A 22369-nucleotide genomic window follows, 5' to 3' on the forward strand; every position below is an offset into this window, starting at 1 on the left:
ATCATTTGTTTCAGACATGTTGTATTAATGAGGAAAGTAATAGAGTAAAACTATCGATAATATTTCATGCTTACTATACCACTGATGTACAATATTCCACATACAGTGTTATAATTTAGTGGATTTTTTATATATTACTATTTAAGCAATGTCACTGGATTCAAAACAGAAGTATTTATGTTAAGACATAAAGGATAAATAAAATATTTTATGATTTAAAAATGTATCAGAAATTTAATCACCTGGTAAACGTCAATATAAAGCCAATTGAAACTACCAACACTTTTCTTTGAAAACATAAACCAATGTAGCACATGCTGAAATTGGGAACAACTTCGTTAAAATTCATCAAAGAAAACGGAAAGAAGAAAAGTTCACTTTAATTCCACAGGGTAACATAAAAATACATTTTTACTGTCAGATTATTTGCAAGTTATATTTAAAGATACCATCTCTGTGAATATTTATGTACTGTTAACATGACTTCTCTTCTAGTAGTCAGAAATTTGTGTTCAGCTATCACTCACCGCAGCTACCTCAGACTCTCTGCTTTAAAAAAATCATTGAACATTTTAGCATCTTTCTTCAAGGACATTCTTTTATAGGATGTCAAGGAGCACCCTGAAAAAACACAAGATATAACTTTATGTTTCCTTTTGGAGGAAAGTTACCACCCCATAAAAACTTCAATTATAATTTCCATGATATATTTTGGAGGAGGCTGGGGTAGGCTTGAGCTTGGATAATGTTTCAAAACCCTATTTCATTTTTTTAAAACACAAATAAAAAAATTGTAATCAGAAATATTAAATAAAATTTCTAATGTGATGTTTTACTCTTGGGTCAAATTGAGTTATTGTTAATATTGATGAAATTTAGATTTTTCTTTTAAAATAAGTGTTGTACCTACCACATTGGGTTTCTCAGACCATTTTTAACTCATTTACTATGTTTTTAAGTTTAAAATGTTTTTTTAAATTCACAGAAAATTGGCAGAGATACTGCAGAGAGCTCTCATATGCTCAACACCCAGTTTCCTTATTATTAGCATTTTTAATTAATATGATTTGTTATAATTAATAAACCAATATTGATACATTATTATTAATGAACGTCAATACTATATTCATATTTCTTTAGTTTTTACCTAATGTCATTTTTATTTTCCAGGATCTCACCTAGGATGCCATATTATATTTAGTTATTTTTCTCTTTAGAATTGGCCGCAACACTTTTTTAGACATTCTTGTTTTTGATAACTTTGACAGTTTTGAGGATGACCGGTCATGTATTTGGAGAATACCCTTTATGGATACCTTCTCATGTTTAAACTGACTTTTTTTTTTTTTTTTTAAGGAAGATCATAGAGGTAAAGTGACATTTTCATTCTATCATATCAGATATATACTGTCAACATGATTGATCGCTGATGCTGTTGATCCATCAGCTGTTAAGCCAGTGTTTCTTAGTTTTCTTCACCGGAAAGTTATTATTTTCCCATCTTTTTATATTGTACTCTTTGGAAGAAAGTCACTGTGTGCCCCCCACTTTAAAGGGAAGGTATTACAATCACCACCTGAATAAGAGCTTCTACCTAACGTGATTGGTATTTTCCTTGATGAGATATTTATTTTCTCCACATATATTTATTTACTCAATTATTTATTTACAATACTATAAACATATTTTACACCATTAATTTTACACTTTGGGAAATAATCTATTATGACATTATTCATTTTGCTACTCAAATTGTGATAGTTTTTCTCATTGGGAACTCTTTCCTTTTGTTTCTATGTGCCTTTGATATACCACCATCATTGTGTGAAGGTTTTTGTTCTGGTTTGGTTTTTGTTTTGATTTTTTTAAATACTTTCTTACGTTCTAGAACCGCAGGATTCTCCAGGCTCATCTTGTATATTTCATGGCTCAGGTGCTGAATCACTCTTTTCTCCATGGAGCACTTGTACCTTGTATTGGAGATTAATATCAGAAATCAAGATCTAGATGTGTTCTTGATTTCTTTAAAGTGTTTTCAGTTTTAAGTGGGAACTTAAATACTGAGTACACATGGACACAAAGAAGGGAACAACAGACACAGAGGCCTGCTTGAGGGTGAAGAGCAAGAGGAGGATGAGGATCAAAAAACAACCTATTGGGTACTATGCTTATTACCTGGGTGACAAAATAATTTGTACAGCAAACCCCCGTGACATGGAATTTACCTATACAGCAAACCTTCCCATGTATTCCCAAACCTAAAATAAATGTTAAACAAAAATTTGGATGCTAGGTGTGCTTGTTGTTACAAGAAAGTCGATGCTTCTAGGCTCTCTCAACTGACAAAGTAAGGAAATACATATGCAAACACTAACTCATGTATACACTACACATTATCTATCATCTGTCTAAATTTGCATAAGATGAAACATGAATTGATACCGATTTCTCCAACTCTAATTGAATACCACATATATCATTCTAGTAGTCTCATCTTGCTGGTTTGTTACCTTCCACTGTAAAAGTGAGAAACCTGCTCTGTATAAGAAGACTCTGTTCAGCTTTGAAAGAAACTGTAAAACCATTTTCCAAAGTGGATGTACCAAGTGTACAATTTACTCAATTATTCAATTCAAATGTACATGTACAGGAGTTCCAGATTGTTAACATATGCCCTGTGGGGACAAGATATGAACTTGTACAGTGCAGAGTTTATGTAAAGATTATATTGCCTTCAGTCTTACAGAATCCACCCTTCTCCAAAGTTACTTAGGTCAGCACCATTTCTGCATTGCCTTCAGGTAGGTTGCTTCACACATTGGTAAATACAGTGAGATTCTTTTATCACACTCAACATTTCATCCTGGGATTCCTTGACTTCCTATTTCTTAATAATTTGCATATATCAGCCTTCATGTCTTATGCTGCAAAGTGCAATACGTTTTGACAACTGCACAGTAGTATGAATCCATCATTATGATGTTATACAGAATAATTTCAATGCCCTAAGAAAATGCATGTGCTTCATGAATTCAACCTCTGCCCAAACCCTTGACAAACACTGCTTTATTTATAGTTTCTATAGTTTTGCCAATAAATTGCAATCATGTAGTAGATAGTGTTTACAGAATGCCTTTCTTCATTTAGCAATATTCATTTAAGATTCATCATGACTTTGAATAGCTTGATGGCTTATATCTATTTATTGCTGAATAATATTACACAATATATTTTTCTGTTCCATATTTAAGAATATATTGGTTGTTTCCAGTTTATTGTGATGATGTATAAAGCTGTTAATATCTACATAAAGATTTGTGTGGGGACAATTTTTCAAATCACTGGTTAAGTAACTAGGATCACAATGGCTGGATTGTAAAATAAGCCTATGTTCAGCTTTGAAATAAACTGTCAAACCATTTCCAAAAGTGAATGTAGCAGCTTACATCCCCACCAGCAATGAATGGAGCACTAGTTTTTCTGAATCTACAGTAGTTGATATTGTTTAATTTATTTATTTTTACTTTAGCTATTCTAATAGGTGTGATGTTATACCTTACGGATTGAATTTGCATTTCAAATAGCAAATAATGTTGATCATCTTTTCATCTGTGTATCCTCTTACATGAGGTGTCTATTTAGATCTTTTGTAATTGTGTAATTTGTTTAGTTAATTGTGTAATTTGTTTAGTTAATTGTTTGTTAGTAATTTGTTTAGTGTAATTACAAAATGACAGTATTTTGTAACTGTGTCATTTGTTTAGTTTTAGGTGTTCTTTGTGTATTTTAGATACAAGTCATTTTGAAAAAAATTGACTCTGTCTAGTTGAGGAGATTAACTCCTGGTTCAAAACCTATATGTGATTTTTTAGACCTGACCACAGGCAACTACAAAGGCTTTACCTGGCAGGACTCATGGGAATAAACTGCCCTCCCACAGACCAGACTGGGTACACAGCCAATTCATTACAGTCTCTGAAAGGAGTTGCAGTTGAGAACTCAGGGCCCCTTGACTGGTCAGGCTCTTACCATATTTAAATTCCTAGTGCCTTCATTCCTAGATCTCTTTATCTGAGGTCTAGGACAGAAAGATCTTCTTCAAATACCTCTGCTGAGAACTCCTGGAGGAGAAGAAGGTGGGAAAACTTCAAGATATGCTTTTTTTCCCACTTTGACTCAGCATGCAGTAATTTTTCACTCCTAGCTCTTCCTCCTCACCCTGCCCCTGACACCAGGGTCTATAAAGCTGCCTGACTCTATTGTTTGTGGCTTCCTCAACAGGGAAATGATCCACCTCTCTGTGCAACAGAAACCCCTCCACCTGTGTGCCCTTCCATGGGAGAGTTGAGACACAGAGTTGGGGCTTCCTTTGGTTTTAGACTCCTGCTTATGCCATCACAGTATGTGATTAAAAGCTTAACTCCTTTATTTTTAACTTGTTGCTTTAATTGGATCCGCCAACACTTGCTTTAATTGGAGCCTCCTGATGCTAGGTTTTCTTTTCTCTTTACAGTGTATTTCAGGGAAACATAGTTATTAATTTCAACAAAGTCCAACTTATCAATTTTTTTTCTTTTTTTCTCTCAGGATTGTTCTTTTGGTGTTGCATTGAAAAACTTGTCACCAAAACCAAGGTCATATAGATTTTCCCTTATGTTTTATTTTATAAGTATTATAGTTTTACATTTTACATTTAGGTCTATGAGCCATTTTGAGACAATTATTTAGAATATAAAACATGTTGGGTCTCTGTACAGGTATTTATTTTTTCTTTTTGCACACGGATATCCCATTGTTCCAGAAACATTTGTTATAGTCTATTCTTTCTTAATTAAATTGGCTTTCGATCATTGACAAAAATAATTGATTTTATTTTATTGGTTTATTGCTGGAAATCAATTTTGTCCAATTTACCTATGTTTCTATTCTTTTGTCAATAATATCCTGTTTTGATTCTTATAACTGTAATTAATGTAGAAATTGAGTAGTGTGAGTGCTTTTATATTTTTGAGCAGTATTGTGTAGCTATTCTAGGCATTTTGCCTTTCTATATAAACTTTAGAACCTGTTTATTAGCATCAATAATAGTTTGCTGGGATTTTTATTGCGATTGCATGAAATGCACAGACCAAGCTGGGAAGAATTGACATTTTAATAATATCAAATCTTTCAATCCATGAACATGGAATATTTCTCCATTTATTTCATTATTTATTGATTTTTTTTCACCATATTTTGTAGTTTTCTACAAACAGACATATTCTATTAAATTATGTAAAGATTAGAACTTCCCTCGGCTTCTACTTTCTGAGAGATTTTGTAAAAATTGGTATTATTTTTCTTTAAATGTTTGTTAAAATTCTCTAGTAAAACCATGTGTCTAGTGCTCTCTCTTTTGGAAAATTTGTAATTATTTAATTTGTTTAATACATTTTGAAATATTCAAGCATTATTTCTCCATTTTTCATTGTTGGTAGTATTTTAAGTCTTTTAAGAAATTGTTTCATTTTACCTAAGGCAGAAAATTGGTGCCTTTGAGATGTTTGTTGTATTTTTTATTTAAGTTTTACTGCTCATCAGTTGGTAGTGATGGACCCCTCTCACTCTCATATTGTAATTTGGGTCATCTTTCTTTTTTTCTTGATTAGTCTGGATAGAGGTTTTTGAATCATATCACTCTTCTTAAAGAAAAAGCTTTAAATTTTTTTTAATTTTAATTTTTATTTTTGTGAGTACATAGTGGATGTATATATTTATGAGATACATGAGATGTTTTGATACATACATGCATTATGTAATCATCACATTATGGAGAATGGGGTATCCATCCCCTCAAGCGTTTATCCTTTGTTTTAAAGAACAAGATTTTGGTTTCATTTTATTTGTTTTGTATTTTAATACTTTAGATATTTCTCTAATATTAATTTTAATTTTATTCTGCTTTCTGGCTGCCTAACTCAGTCTTTATTCTCTAGTTTCTTAGGGACTTAGGTTATTGATGGCAGATCTACCATATTTTCTAATATATGAATTTAGTTCAATAAATTTTTCCTAAGCATTGTTTTCCTACACCATAGAAATTTTGGTAAATTTTATTTTTATTTTTTTACCAGTTTATTGCTGCAGAAGCTTCTGTTCCAGGTAAGCAGATGTTGGCCATGACTCTCTGGAGTTATCTATCACCCCAGATATTGGATTAAAAGTTTGCCCTGCAAATTCAGTTCTCTGTTGGTCAAAGAAAATGAATTGATTTTAAGTTTTTCCAATTCATCTTGTTTTAAAGATAGAAGTCATGACTTCCAAGCTCTTTAAATGTCAGAGCTGAAACTAGAAGGCCACAATTATATATTTTAAGAACATAAAATGTCTCCCTTATTCCTATCATACAATAGGTTACAAATACATGTCACCTATGCTTTCTTCCTTCAATAAACCTAAATTGGCATATAACCACTGAATTCCAGGTACTCAGCAAGGTGTCTAAGATTTACTAAGGACACAACTTGACCTTTGTTTTCCAGGAGCCTTTAAAGCTTTTATTCACCTTTTACATTATACCAAGTAATTTTCACAGCTGCAGGGAAGTCACTCTTCATCTTTCCAATTAGAGTTGTTATACTCAAATGGTACTTGCATTTAGTATGTAATTTTATCATTTGACTCCTCTACAAATGACAGCTACCCAAGCTACCAGTTAACAATAGAAATAATACGTAGGAGCATCACACTAGAGAAAACTTCAACAAATTAGAGTTAGAGCACAAATAATTGAACGAGAAGTTTCTGAATTTTGAAAATATGATTCAATGTTATAGAAGTGTTTCTCTTTCATATTTACCTAAGCCCATTCTCTGAGTCATATGTCAGGCACTTAATAATAGTTTCTTGTCTCTGGTGCATCGGTAACTGAGTTCCCAAATATAGAAGTTATCATCTGGTACAATTATACTACTGATTGCTATAAAGTTCACAGAAATTTCAGAAAGTCTCTTCAAAAATCCATTATCCTGTTTGTGTGTTAGATTAATCCTAAGTACTGTATTTTATGTAGTGGATAAATTTGCATTTTATAATTAATAGCGACCTTTCCTATAATACATGGAGGGATATTAATGAATAGAATAGATAGTAAAAACAAGACAAAACAAAACAAAACAAAATGATAAAAACGTTGACATGTTCAGATTTAAAAAAAGCTTCAGAATTGATTTTGGAATGACATGGTCTGCAAGACAGTTTGTTCCACTGGCAAGTGAATTCAGTTCTATTTTTCCAAGAATTGAATTCAATTTTGAGTTAAATAGCCCATTTACCTGTCATTTCTCAGAACCTCTGAAACTGTCTCACGTTTTACATCTACACTTTCAATTAGAAAGAAAAGTTTGATCTGAGGCAAACAAGAAGATTCAGCTTTAAGTCCAGTTTTATTCCTCTATTTCCATAATTCAGAGGGAATTTAAGTTAAATCTTATAGTCAGACACTCTTTAGATAACTAGCTTAAGACACGCTCTCTCATTCTCTGGAGTTAGTTCCTTTCTGAAACACTTCTAGCATCATCATTCATATTTACATTTTGTTGTTTTACAAATATATCACTTCTCTTGTAATATATTTTCTTGTATATTTATGGAAAATTTTAGAAGATGGAAAGTATCTTTTATGATGATTTGGTTTAAATAAAGCCATTAAAGAGGTATTTTAAGTTAGGCTGTGGTTCATGCCCATCTTCTTTGGAAGAAGCCCAAATTACAGCTTTGTTATCTAGTAAATGTGTGACCTTCACAACTCACTTAACCTATCATTGCTTCAGTTTCTTCATCTGTAAACTAAAAAACAATAATCTGTAAACAAGAAACTGTTTAGCTACTAAACACAGTACTTATCAGGTTAAATGACTTAATATAAATAAAGTTATCTGAGGGTACTGGTTAAGAGCATGGATTTTTAAAAAACTAAATCAAGAAAATAGCACAAGATCTACTTTTAGGCAGAGATAGATTCCAAATCATATTAACTTTTCTACTTGTGCATGTAGTAATTATTTTTCCTCCTACTTAAAAAAATAAGCCATTAAAGCCATTTCTGATTTACATAAAATAGTGTCATTCTAGACTGATTTCTTTATTTTTCTTATAGACACCCAAAACAATTACACCCATCTTTGATTCTCTCAGGTCTTACAATGGAAATGGTCTCCTTTTGCCTCTGGTACAATGATATTTTCTTTACTTGTGTTTCATATCACATCTGTTTCATTCAGTCTCTCTTTCTCATTCTCTTTATCTTCCTCCCTCCTTTCTTCCTCTTCTCTTTCTCCTTTTCTTCCTCTCCTTGACCCTTAACTCATTATTTTTTCTTCCCACTCAAGCTTCCTGAGTTGTCTATGCTTGTTTGCTACGTGTATTTTATTTCTTTCTTTCGCCCTTCAACTGACTGTTGTCTGTTTGCATCCCAAACACAAATTAATGTTGTCCTCCAAGATCTCCGTTGACCTTTTCAATCTTTAACCTACTTTAAATCTCTGCATTATTTTTCACTGTGTGCTATTCATTTCATCTTAATATGTTTTCTAATGGGACAACAACCTTATCTAGTTAGCTTCAAAGTATTTGAGATTCCACTTCAAGGATGACCATTTCCTTACCTTTTCTATAAATAATCAAGATAATCCTTTCTAGTTCTCTCTTTCCTCCCGCATAGCCCACTCTCCTTGGGCAATGCTGCCTACATCTATAGCTTTAATTATTCCTAAATCTATATCTCCATGACTTCTCACTCTCTCTTAAGTTTGAGAGCCATGTATCCAACTGTCTTTGGTATTTCATTTTTTCTAGATGCTTAGTAGTTCCATTGTGCTCCAACAATTTTGGCTGCTCATTTTAGGACAACTAATTTGGGAAAGAACTTTAATTTGGGGCACCAGCAACTTAATTATACTTCCCCAAATATAGATAAAATGTATGCCTCTTGACAAAGTGCGTATCTGTTAAAATACTTGTACACTACAAGATGAAGCTTGATACTATAGCATGGTATATAAGATACTCCATGACATAACCCCTGCTTGTAAATCTCGGCAATCCTTGTTAAATTTAGGCCCTCTATGAATGTGGTAAGTGTAAAAAACTGCCAATACTCTGCCCTTTTCCAAGTTAATCTTTAAACTTAAAGTGTCTTATGACATCATTTATAGTCTCACTGCTTGAAACTACTCTAAAATAGAATAAGTAGTCAATGAACTTTTTTCTAAGTCATTAGCTATTCTAGGTTTCCAAAATTATGCCATTAATGGCTTAAACATTAAAATATTCAATATTTTTGATATTTAGAAACATAGGTGAATAGTGTATTTATCTTGTAGTCTTAACTTAGAAAGTGACAGTAAATAGTTAATTATATGTCGACTGTGGCATTATTTGGCAACTGTTTATAAACAAAACTGAGATTCAGTTACAATATAAACTTGGATTTTTACTTCTATTTTGTAGATTCCACATTTTGTGTATTTTCAGACTGCTAGTTACAGTGATTGACTTACTTATAATTTGATCTGGTGTCCAGATGTGCAAACTTCCTTAAACCAAATGTTACTGTTATTTTCATCAGTTTGTTTTCATTATACGAGAAAGCATATTAGAGTGGCTATTAAAGATCTAATGTATTCCATGTACTGTGACTTTTTTTTCTAACCAAAAGCTGTTTTTCTATTACATATTATTTAGTTAAGGCCTCAAATATAATATATTTTATCTTTTTTTAACTTTTATTTTAAGTTTGGGCATACAAGTGCAGGTTTGTTACATAGGTAAACTTTGGTCATGAGTTTATTTTACAGGTTATTTCATCAAACGGATATTAAACTTAGTATGCATTAGTTATTTTTCTTGATGCTTTTCCCACCCTCCACCCTCCAAAAGGCTTCAGTGTGCATTGTTGCCCTCTGTGTATCTATGTGTCTCAACATCTAGCTCCCAATTTAAGTGAGAACATGTGGTAATTGGTTGTCTGTTCCTGTGTTAGTTTGTTAGAGATAATGGTCTCCAGCTCTATCCATGTTCCTGCAAAGAACATGATCTCATTTTTCTTAATTACTGTGTAGTATTACATGGCATATATGTACCACATTTTCTTTATCCAGTCTATCATTGATGGACATTTAAGTTGATTCTATGTATTTGCTATTGTGAAAAGTGCTCCAATGAACGTGCGCATGAGTGCATCTTTATAATAGAATGATTTATATTCCTTTGGGTACATACCCGGTAATGGAGTTCCTGGGTTAAATAATATTTCTGTATTTAGGTTTTTGAGGAATCACCACAGTGTCTTCCACAATGGCTGGCTGGCAGGGATGAATCTCTTAAGTGGGAATATTTATAGCAAAGAAAAAATAAAGAAATACATACCTGTACTCTAAGAGGAATTTATTGGTGAGAAAAAACTGGTAAGATAGTTACAAAAAAATCTATAAGGAAATCACAAAAAGAAGACAATAAAAAGAAAAATGGTAAGTGATTTTTCAGGAGTTTGATATATGTGTTTGACCTGGTAATTATGACAAGGTTTATATTTCTTCAATGACTATTCTCATAATTATTCTTATATCTCTGAAATGGTAGGTAAAACATGGTGGGTAAAAACAAGAAAACAAAACAAGAGAAAAATAAAGCTTATAGATTTGGTGTTATGTATACCAGGTTTGAATCCTAGTTCTATTATTTATTGATCATAGGGTTGTGGCTAGGATACTTAACATCTCTTAGCTTCGTTTCCCTTATTAATAAAACTAAAATAATATTTTAGGGCTAATAAAAAAATAAAATGAGGTTATCTAAGTAAAGGACTTGGAGCATTGTAAATTTTAATTACTTGTTAATTTTCTTCCCATCTGTAGTAATAAAAATAAGATTACCTCTTTTCTCAATTAATACTTAGGAAATGTGTTCTACTTTTTTCTCCGAATTTTGAACATATTCATATGGAATCCTAAAAGGAAGTTGAAATGTTATGTCCTTGTAGTAACTGTTGCAAAGTGATTCTTTTAAATTAATCATGCACAACTTTTAAGCTTTTTTTTAAAACCTTGGTAGTTGTTAATCATTAGAGGTAGGTTGGAGTTAATCATATTTTCAAAATGGCAAAATTAAGTCAAAACTGGCTTATAAAATCCAGATTGCATGTCCGCTGGATTTACAGAATTATCAGATGGATAATAGATTGATCTTAATTTTGCCCTTTAAATTAAATGCCAGAGTATTATAAACCTGGGAGAATGACATTTGGGAACCAGAGTTATATCCTCTGATCTTCTCTCATAATAATAGTCTTCAAAATTGCAAGGAATAATCCTAGCACTTTGGGAGGCCAAGGCAGGTGGATGGCTTCAGCCTAGGAGTTCGAGACCAGTTGGACAACATGCAAAAATGCATGTCTCTACAAAAATGCGAAAATTAGCCAGTCATGGTGGCATGTGCCTGTAGTCCCAGCTACTCAGGGGGCTGAGGGAGGAGTATCACTTGAATCTTGGAGGTTGAGGCTGCAGTTATCCATAATTGAGCCATAATAGAGCCACTGCACTCTAGCCTGGGTGACAGAGCAATAATTTGTCTCAAAAAAAAATGCAACAAAAAGAGTGCCAAATATAAGATGTTATCTCATGGAAATAGCATGGAAAATGATGATCTACATGAGTTGATTCACTAGTTGCATTTATTAAAAATAACTGCTTCATATAAACTAATACTACCTAATATTATTGATAGCTTACTTATGTCAGACATTATTCCTTGACCTTTTACATATAGTATTCATTCCTCAAAATAATCTCATAAATTGCATACTATAGTCATTATTTAATGAAGATAAAACCACTGAGGCAGAGAGCTTTTAAGTAACTTGCCTAAAGTCTAACAGTTAAAGAATTCATAATGTAGAATTAAAACCTAGGCATGTGGCCCCGGAGGCCATATTCTCGAATGCTACAATACATTGATTATGTCATAGTGTGTCTATGAGGCTGACTTAAGGGACCTATGACCTGTCCCGTTGCACAGGGCACCATGCTTACATGGATCTGCTCTTGGTTTAATGCTGCGCTGCTGCCATTTTGGAATTCTTAATAATTTGCAAAAAAACACCCCACTTTTCATATTGAATTGAACCCCAGAAATTATGTGGCCAAACCTGTGTATGACTGTCTTGGCCATGAAATAATACACTTCATAGGTAGAGATGATATGAGGAAGCTCCTCTCACCAACAATTATTAGAATGTGTAATTCAAATCAGTGGGAGAAAAATGAAACTATCACTAAATAAGATATTAATTACACTCTTTATATAGCAAATAATGAATTGTTATTTATAACAAATAAACATAAGCCAACTAGTCTCACAACTTCCTTATGAATATAAGTTATTCATATAACTTCCTTATGAATATGAATATAAGTATAAGAATATAATTACTTGTCTTCATGCTTACCATCAAAGGGAATAGTCAATAAATCCTAATATATTGGGAGTTTCAAACATACTTCTGTTGCCAAAATATTATTGGAGGAATGGGAGTCTGTTGTTGAAAACTTAGAAAATAAAAAGACATGGTGCTTAATAGTAAAATATCAAATTAAATCTAGTTAGTAAATATGTTATTCTTCTCACCTGTTAATATTAACAGCAAAGTAATTTCAATGTTTTCAATAGCTGAAAAAAGATACTATGAATTGTGTATTACCGTAAAAATTTGAGGTAATATTACCAAACCTAGTTTTTTATATATGCATAAAAATAGTTTTCACTGATTAGTAATTTAATTTTTTAAATAAATAAATGCCTGAAATTTAAAACAGCATTATTGTAAAATTATAAATGGTTCTTTTTTTGCTGAGTAAAACAAATGAGCAAAATTCAATTCTTGTTACAAAAGTGCTATATTTCTAAGTACATTTGTGAGAGAGATTTCTGGATTTAATTTTCCCCGTCTAAGTCATGTAGCTTAGCAATAGTGTCATTTGGGATAAATATATTTTCTTTACAAACAAGCTAATGAAGTCTTTATGGATGGATAATTTACATAAGTTTTGTTTCTGCCATGTTGTATCTATTGAAGTTTTATTTGATAACACATGATACATTTATGTATGATCACTTGGATTTTATCTTTTGAGGTAAATTGGCTTATATCATATTGAGTTCCAATTTATCAAAGTAAAAAGTGACTTCCAATAGTCATAACCCTGAAATATACAAAAAATCTCTTTGGCATATGCAATTACTCATTTCAGACATTCTTTTACATTTGAATCTAAAATTCATGTAAGAAATTTTATAAAATAAACCAAAGTAACACTCTATAAATATTCAACATCTGCTATTTTAAAAAGCCTGAACTTATTTCACTAATTGTCATGTGCTGATGTTGAAAATAACTGAAAGATCAAACAGTTTCTTCCAGGATGTGCAGTGTAGCCAATATAAAGCCTGTTCAACAACAACAAGAAACAAAAGTAGATATAAATCACTGAATTAAATCTTATTACAGTCTAAGTGTTTCTCCTTTAATGATACTCACATAATTCTTATTGTATAATTCAAAAATATTAGAATAATTAAAATGATGTAGAATGCCACATCTCTTAGAAGCATTAGATTATTGTTAATTCTGACAGATTTCTATAATCCAAGTTACAGTCTTCTTTTCAGACTATACGATTAACTTACTTATGACTTATTCCTAATGTAAACAATATCTCCATGGAGAAAATATATTACTATTTAATGGCAATTTTAAAAAGCATTAAATTTGTTCATATTGTTAGATAATGAACAATATAACAGTGTATATTAAGCACCAATCCTATGCATACTACTTTGGTAAAATTAAAAGGACGAGAAAGAAAAAACATAACTATATTGCAATTGAGATGATATTAAAAGTCATAAGTAAAAAAACAAAGCAAAATCTTATAACAGACTTTGAACAAAATAGGCTTTCATTACTGTGGAACACAAAAGAGGAAGAAAAGTGTTGATATGAAATATCTATATCTAGATATTGGCTTGTTGATGATTTTTTTATCTTTTATTCCTTATCGTATTCATTCCTTTAGTTATTTAAACAACCAGCAAGGGTTTTTGGACATCTTTGAGTAGAGAATACGTAAGTAATTATGTAATATGGATCTGAAGATATGAGCTTTATGATTAATTCCTATAAATAAGTTATGAAGTTCCTGTTATAGTGGTCATAAATGTAGGTAAGAATCCATTATGTATCTGGGTGGGAGTACAGAATGGAGAGCTGAGGATTGTCTCTGATTACATATGAAAGTTCCACTAACTATGAAGTTATCGGTCAATGTTTCCTGGGTAAAACACTTCAATGTCGGCAAAGTCTTTCTAACCTAAAGAAATTTAGAGTTAAATATAGGGAACAAAATAAATCAAAACAACACTTTGATATTTTGTGTATTTTGTGTTTCCTTTTTTACCTGCAATGTATGAAATGTGTTTCCTTTGTTTTGATTTGTTGGGCAGACTGAAGGTTAAATATCCATGCTGAAATATATCACTGCCAAACAAATTCACTAAACCCAGCTACAGGAGATGCATAGGGTTTTGACTGACATACATTCATCTGACTCCTTCCACCTTGAAGTCTCTGATGAAGTAGCAAGGCAAAAATGTTCAATCTTTCTCCCATCTTCTTCGGATTCATTAACATATCATATCCTTGAAGTAATTGCTGCCTCACTGATGTCTCATTTGATTTCTCTAAAAGAATCTTCAGTTGGACTTCGATACCCATATTTTTAAAAAATGTGTATTGTTTTATTGGGCCCAGAGAGGCTACTTTTTCCTGTGCCATTCTTTGCAAATAACTGAAGTCCACATCAGCTTTTAGGTCTGCTGCTCCTGGGGCAATTAAGACATCATGAAACTTGTGGCCACAAAACCCTTTGAAGGTCTCTGTGTTTGTTCCATCATGACCATAATCAGCAACCATTGCAGCACCTCCAGTTAGTGCAATGCATTGAGAAAGCTCCTCAGTGATAACACCAGCATCAGGAAACACTTCAACTTGATCGCTTGTTTAATCTAGTGATTTCAGACATTGAGACAATCTACTGTAATTGTGATTCGAATTAAACTTTTAATTAAGTGAATAAAATGGAGCAACTTATTTCACAAATATATAATGTTATTGCAGTATTTAAGACTATAAGGGCCCCTTATATTGATAAAGCTGGCACTTACTTGGGAAGGTTTTGGTAGTAAGACAATTGAGGCATATTTAATAGAAATATTAGCTGGGCATGATGGTGTGCATCTGTAGCCCCAGCTACTCCAGAGGGAAAGTTGGGAGACTGACCGAGCCCAGGAGTTTGAGGCTGCAGTGAGCTGTGATCAGGAACCTGCACTCCATTTCAGTTAAAAAATACTGAAATTTATCAATTAAAAAAATTTATAAGTTAATACCAAACATTTGGAAAAAAATTCACTTTTAAAAGTTGTAATGTTAAATCAAAGATTAATATTTATTTAAAAGAAATTATGAAGTAATTTTTATCATGCAAAGAAATGTTGCTCTCCAAAACACCTGTAAGTTCATATTTACATACAGTCCTGCTCCATGTGTGGTATGGATAACATAAACTTGACTTTCTTCTCCATCTATGCTTTTGCTATTCTCCTCACCAAGAATTCCCCAATTAATACTCTATTTCCACCTATTGAAATAATAGTCAAATTTAAAGGACTGAGCCTAAATTTCATTATTCTATAATATTTTCCAGATCCCTCTTTTTAAAATAAGTTATCTTTTTTGTATCTTTTACTGATTTTTCCCAATGATATACTTTGCTCAATCATAACACAAGTAATAAAATATTACATTAATTTACTTTAAGTGTTTGCAAATATCTGTCCCTTTCTCTATATTGCAGGCTCCTGATATTAAAGGGACTGTTTTAAATTTGCTTTGAATAGACAACCATTGGATTATAATATCAAAATCAGCAGCCATGCCTAGCCAGCCTATAAATGAATACTTAGCTTTGATTGTAAAAAAATAGTATATAGTAAGTTAGATGAGAAAAACGTTACCAATACTAGATAAATTCAATGCAAACTTTACATTTCAATACTTATAAGTCTGTTTTACATAATTTCTATTACACAACAGGTATTTGCTGACTCATTGGGATCCTTTTGGACAAAAGTTGATTCAGTAAATTTCATGTAATCAGTAACATTGAGTTGAGAAAAAAAAAAATCAATGAGTAACTGTACAGTCCATAAAGTGAACAGTCAATAAATTGAACTTTGTATTTTCCACATGTTCCATTTTAAGGCAGTTGATTTAAAAGCCAAATTTTTTGTCAGTTCATTGAATAAAAGTTGGTAACATGAATAACAGGGATTAAAGCTCATAATATAGCTCTATGAAAATAAAGCTCAAATACAGCCAATTACATGTTATAATAAAAATGTGCTTTTAAAAGGTGACTTTATAATAAACAAAATGTATTGTACATGTTAAGAGTATTAAAAAATCTAAATATTTTAGATTAAAACATTCCACTGTTTTTTTTTTTGTTTGTTTGTTTGTTTTGAGACAGAGTCTCACCCTGTAGCCCAGGCTGGAGTGCAGTGACTCATTCTCAGCTCACTGCAAGCTCTGCCTCCTGGGTTCATGCCATTCTCCTGCCTCAGTCTCCCAAGTAGCTGGGACTACAGGCGCCCGCCCCCACACCCGGCTAATTTTTTGTTTTTTAGTAGAGATGGGGTTTCACCGTGTTAGCCAGGATGGTCTCGATCTCCTGACCTCTTGATCCACCCGCCTCACCTCCCAAAGTGCTGGGATTACAGGCGTGAGCCACCGCGCCCGGCCACATTCCAGTCTGTTTTTGAAGAGCAGTTTTGAAGAGCAGAGCAGATTCAGTTACATGACCAAAAGTAGCCCAGCCTACAGGATTTTATAAATTTCAAAATCTTATATGACAAGAGCAGTTGAATAACTTCATATTCTTGGAAAATATTGACATAATGTACCTTTTTTATTGTAATTCTCTTGCCATTAAAATTACAATGACATTTTCTTTCTACATTTTTGTCTTCAATACAGCAGGCTGCCATATTGCTGAAGGTTTGTGAGACACAGCCTAGAAGTTTGTTATCAGTCCTCATTGGTTGAGTCTCCTCCTGCTGTAGTTGAAGACTGTCTACTGCTAAAAGAAGAGAGAATATACTAGAAAGAAATAAAATTACTTGATGTATATAATTTTTTCTGTTACTTCCTGTCCATTTGTTACTTCCTGTCCCTTTGTCACCGGAAGACATTCTGTATTTTTGTCCTAAGGCATCAAGTGCATTGAGAACAACAGAATGTGGAAATTTGTGTACTTCAACATACAATGGAGTAAGAAGTAAATGAAAAGTTTTGTGTAATAGAGGTGTTAACAGATTCCATTTCATCTAGTGAACATATCCAGTATTTACAACCTTACCCCACGCATATCATGCAGACTACCTGACTGCATGTTTTGCTTCTAGATCAAGACCTATTGTCCACTCTAAAACATCATGCACACATATGAAATCCCGATTGTCTACATTTATGGAACACAGTTTAAAATACTTCAGAAATATTAAAATGATAAATGTCAACAAAGTACAAGTTCATTTGAGATTCAACATGCATTCAACTCTTTATTTAGCTAGGAGTTATTTAATACCACACGCTGGCTACAATGTTAGGGTCTGAAGTACATAGCTTAACAGGGTTAAACTCTGATATAGGAAGCAAAAAGCTATTCAATTATAAAACAGTGTTTACATACCTATAGGAAAATGCTTACAAAAATTATATGAAAGCACAATGAAGTGATCTATTTTAATAATTCTACACTAGAAAAACAGGAATTAGTGGTTTAGAGAAGGATTTTTTGTTCAGGTTAGATTTGGATAGGTCTTTCCAGAGTTAGTAAATACTTTCAGAAGGAGAAGAGAAAAAGCACATTTCAGAAAATAATTAAGGACATGAGCCATATCAAGGAGATACAACAGAGCGTGGTTTATTTAAGGAACTATTCATGGTCCAGAATGGTAATGGTATAGGATGGTTGTATTGAAAAAAATAAAAAGTAGTCTATACAACAATCAACTTAGCTTTTACCATATTTTTAAAAACGATGTTAAGTAATTTTGAGTGATGTGGGTCACATTCTGCAGGGAATGGCTAATCATGAAAGTAATTAAGCCAAAAATTATTTGGGGCAGGCATTTTTAAGACTTTAAATTAATTACCCTAACAACATCTTTCTGGAAAGCAACTGTGCCTGAAGTGCACTTAGGGCCAAGAAACAAGCAGATATCTGCAATTTTATTAAAGTGTTGTTTGCCAGTCTTTCCTCAGAAAACAATAAAAGATTTGAGAAGAAAATAAAAATAATCATTTATGTAGTTTTGGGCTCAAGTTTCAAATAAAGAGACAAGGACAGATGATATATTAAGTCAAGAGCTTTCTTGATCTTGCCCAACGAATGAACAGAAAAGTAAGAGCTTCTCCCAAAATTCTCAGATGGATTGCCTCTGAAGCGCCTCCACTTGGGTCACTTTCTCATCTTTGGTTATTCCCTTTGATTGAGCATAAAGTGGTGTGTGAAATAATTAGCAGAAGCCTGGATTGGCAGAATAGTTAATGTATCTCCATCCAAGATAAACACCTCTTCTCTTTCATCTATCTATAGGTATTCTTGATTCATCTTTTTATTAGATTTCTTTTGAAGCAGTAAGGCTTTACCTCATATTGCAGGATTTCCTTCACCGTTATCTTTAGTCTGCAAGTTAACATTTGAACCATCACCAAAATATATCACTATGATAAACCAAATAACAAGTAACCTTTATTACTTTATATTTTGAAGTTCAACAAACCATAATCTTAAGGAGTATATTCGGAGCGTGTCTGAAATAAAAGTGACATCATTGCAAAGTGTTATAGGTTAAAAACAAGCAGTCCAAAGTGAAACTAGGGCAATCTCAATTTCTTATGAGCCACATTAGGTAGGTGAGATTTCTGCTTTGTTAAAAACAATGGAAGTGTAGAGCATAGATTAGAAATAGAAGCAATCCAGGACCAAAAACATCAGTTAGCTGAATTTGGAGACAATAAAGACAAGTGTTAAAGTGATCTGAGCTGGGGGCTAGAGGCTATTCATTAAAAAGAGGAAACTATTTTCATTTCTACATTCATTCTTAACCATGACACTCACTTTGAAATATAATTTGCAATGACTTTATAAAGAGAGAACAAAAAGCATAAAGCATTGTGAGGAGGTGGAAATAAATAACTCTTATTAAAAACAAAACAAGGAAGTCAAAGCAAAAAAAAAAGTCCATAAAAAGTTTACATACAGTTTGAAATGGAGCTTACCAATTAGTTTCACTACATGACTAAATTTATTTGAAAAGAAAAGTGAAAAGAAAAACAAATGTGGAAATGAAACACACCCATTCTGATGCCTTGAATTGATAAACGATAATGGATGCACACCCACACATGCACACCCACAGAGTACTAAGCACTGAGTGCATTAAACTTAGCTTATCTTAAATAAAATACTATATTCAACTAATTAATCTTTCTTTCTTGATAATAGAGTTGTAATTTATAATTGTGACTATTATGGCACAGATTCATTTGAAAATACTCTATTATAATATTTAATATTTTGCCATTTCCTCTAGAGCTAAATTTCATTTATGCTAAACTGAAATAAAATCTTGAAGAATAATTTGAAAATCAGTAGCAGGCATAAAGACAGTAAAAATTGGCTTACATAAATTTTTAGGGGCAGGTACGCTTTACAAGATCTCAGGTAAATTAGGGTCAAATATAGAAAACATAATTTGTGTTAAGTAAGAATATAATTAAAAACTCTAAAGCAAAGTAATTGCAGTATTTCTCACAAACACCTACTTTTTAATATTTTATGTATAACATAATATTAGAAAAACACAATCAATAGGAAACAAGATTGTTTAAATTAATTTGACTGGATTTTCTTCTCACTTTCCCACATGTGGTATGTTGTAAACATATTTTAGAGTTAGGGAGCGTAAAGAAGGTGGACATTTGAGTTTTTATTAGAATGTATAATAAAATCTTGAGATAAAATTATCCATGACGTTTTGACCTATCTTGTATCAGCTTTTGTTCCAGACTATCTTTCCAAGAAAGTTTATTCAGCAAATGACCTTGAAAAATAGTGATCCCCCCCAGGGACAGAGAACAGATTTGTGTCTTGACTTGAAAAAATAAAGATAACATCTCCTTCTGAGATAAAGTTTTGGCAAGCTTGCCAGTAATCCCCTTAGAAGACTGAAAGTTCTGTAAACTCAGTGTGTGTACCATCTACCTGGGCTGCTCCACACAGCTCCCATGGGATATGGGAGAGCAACAGAAACCAACTTAAACACAAAGCTTATGTTGCCTGCTATGCCTTGAGTAACTAGAATTGTTTTTTGTTTTTGATCTAGGAATTTCATGTGTTTTGCCAGCATCTATGATACTGTGGGGTATGTTGTAAACTTGCAAGTACAATAAAATTTCAGACCCTTCACAATTCTTAACATAAAAATGCTCAAATTTTCAATGCGAAATAAATTTTTAAATTTATTTATTATTCTGATGAGGAAACCGAGGAAAGCACTGGTTAATTTATTTTATTTTTTGGAGATGGAGTCTCGCTTTGTTCCAAGGGCTGGAGTGCGGTGGTACAATTACCTGCACATAAACAGTCAATTAACACGTGTTTTGTATGTTATATGTACTATCTACTGTATTCTTACAATAAAATTATCTGGAAAAAAGAAACTGTCATTTTAAAAATTATTGAAAAAAGAAAACATATTTACTATTCATTAAGTGGAAGTAGATCATCAAAAAGTTCTTCATCCTTGAGTTCATGTCCTTTATAGGGACATGGATGAAGCTGGAAATCATCATTCTGAGCAAACTCTCTCAAGGACAGAAAACCAAACACCGCATGTTCTCACTCATAGGTGGGAATTGAACAATGATAACACATGGACACAGGGTGGGGAACATCACACACCGGGGCCTGCTAGAGGGTGGGGGGAGGGGGGAGGGATAGCATTAGGAGATATTCCTAATGTAAATGACGAGTTAATGGGTGCAGCACACCAACATGGCACATGTATACATATGTAACAAATCTGCACGTTGTGCACATGTATCCTAGAACTTACAGTAAAAAAAAAAAAAAAAAAAAAAAGATCTTCATCCTTGTCCTCACATTGAGTAGTCTGAACAGGAGGAAAAAAAGGAGGTGTTGGTTTTACTGTCTCAGGTGTGTCAAAGTCAGAAGAGATGGAGGAGATGAAAGGTGAAGCAAGAGAGTCAGGCACACTCAGTGTAGTTTTACACTAAATTGTACATTGTAACTTCTGACTTTTTGCTTCTTCATTTCTCTAAAAATATTTCTGTGTGTCACCACTCCTTCTTCCACCATTTTCTTTTGTTTAAGTGCCCAAATCATGAAAAGCCTGTGTCACAAAAGAAGTCAAAAGCAGTCTTGAATAATTGGCAAACTTCTGTAAGATTGTCTAACATCAAATTCTTTTCTGACATTGCTTCTTCCCCATCTTCCTTATCATCTGGAACTGGTTGAGAGCACTTACCTCCATCAAGTCGTCTTCTGTAAATTCCTCTTGCGTGGTGTCTATTAGCTCTAGAATTTCTCCAAGATCCATAACTTGAAACCCTTAACCCCCCACCTTTTTCACCATATCCCCAAGTATTTCATGATTTCCTCGGTGGGCTCTGTTGTAAATCCTGTGAAGTCACGCACAGCATCTGGACAGTTTTCTCCAGCAGGAATTTATTGTTTCAGATTTGATGGTTTTCATGGCTTTTTCCCTAACAATGATGGCATCTTCAGTGGTGTAATCCTTCCAGACTTTCACGATGTTATCTGTATAGGGGTTCTTGTCTATAGCATTGGTAATCCTTTCCATAGAGTATCATGTGTAATGAGCCTTAAAGATCTTTATGATCCTCTGATCTAGAGGCTGAATTTGATACATTGTGCTTGAAGGCAATTGGACCACTTGACACCTTCTGTGTTGAACCCGTGGGGTTTTAGGTGGCCAGGTTCATTGTCCAATATCAAAATAGCTTCAAAATGCAATCCCTTACTGGAAAGGGACTTCCTGAGTTTAGGAACAAAGCATCAATCCATTCCATTTCAATGCAAACAATCCAGAATGAGAGTTCTCACTGTCCAGGCCTTCTTGTTGTACAACCAAAAGACTGGCAGTTGGTATTTATCTTTTCCATTCA

General features: G+C 32.8%; 1 protein-coding gene across 1 annotated transcript; it reads right to left on the minus strand.

The window, feature by feature from the left end:
• Nucleotides 1-14569: 14569 nt before the first annotated feature.
• Nucleotides 14570-21780, minus strand: LOC129042127 (protein arginine methyltransferase NDUFAF7, mitochondrial-like). Its single transcript, XM_063668487.1, has 3 exons — nt 21709-21780; nt 17844-17910; nt 14570-15081 (listed from the first exon to the last, which is right to left on the minus strand). The coding sequence occupies exons 1-3, from the start codon at nt 21778-21780 to the stop codon at nt 14570-14572; spliced, it is 651 nt and encodes a 216-aa protein (XP_063524557.1).
• Nucleotides 21781-22369: the final 589 nt, after the last annotated feature.

This window comes from Pongo pygmaeus, chromosome 7 (assembly GCF_028885625.2).
Source record: "Pongo pygmaeus isolate AG05252 chromosome 7, NHGRI_mPonPyg2-v2.0_pri, whole genome shotgun sequence".
NCBI classification, from domain to species: Eukaryota; Metazoa; Chordata; class Mammalia; order Primates; family Hominidae; genus Pongo; species Pongo pygmaeus.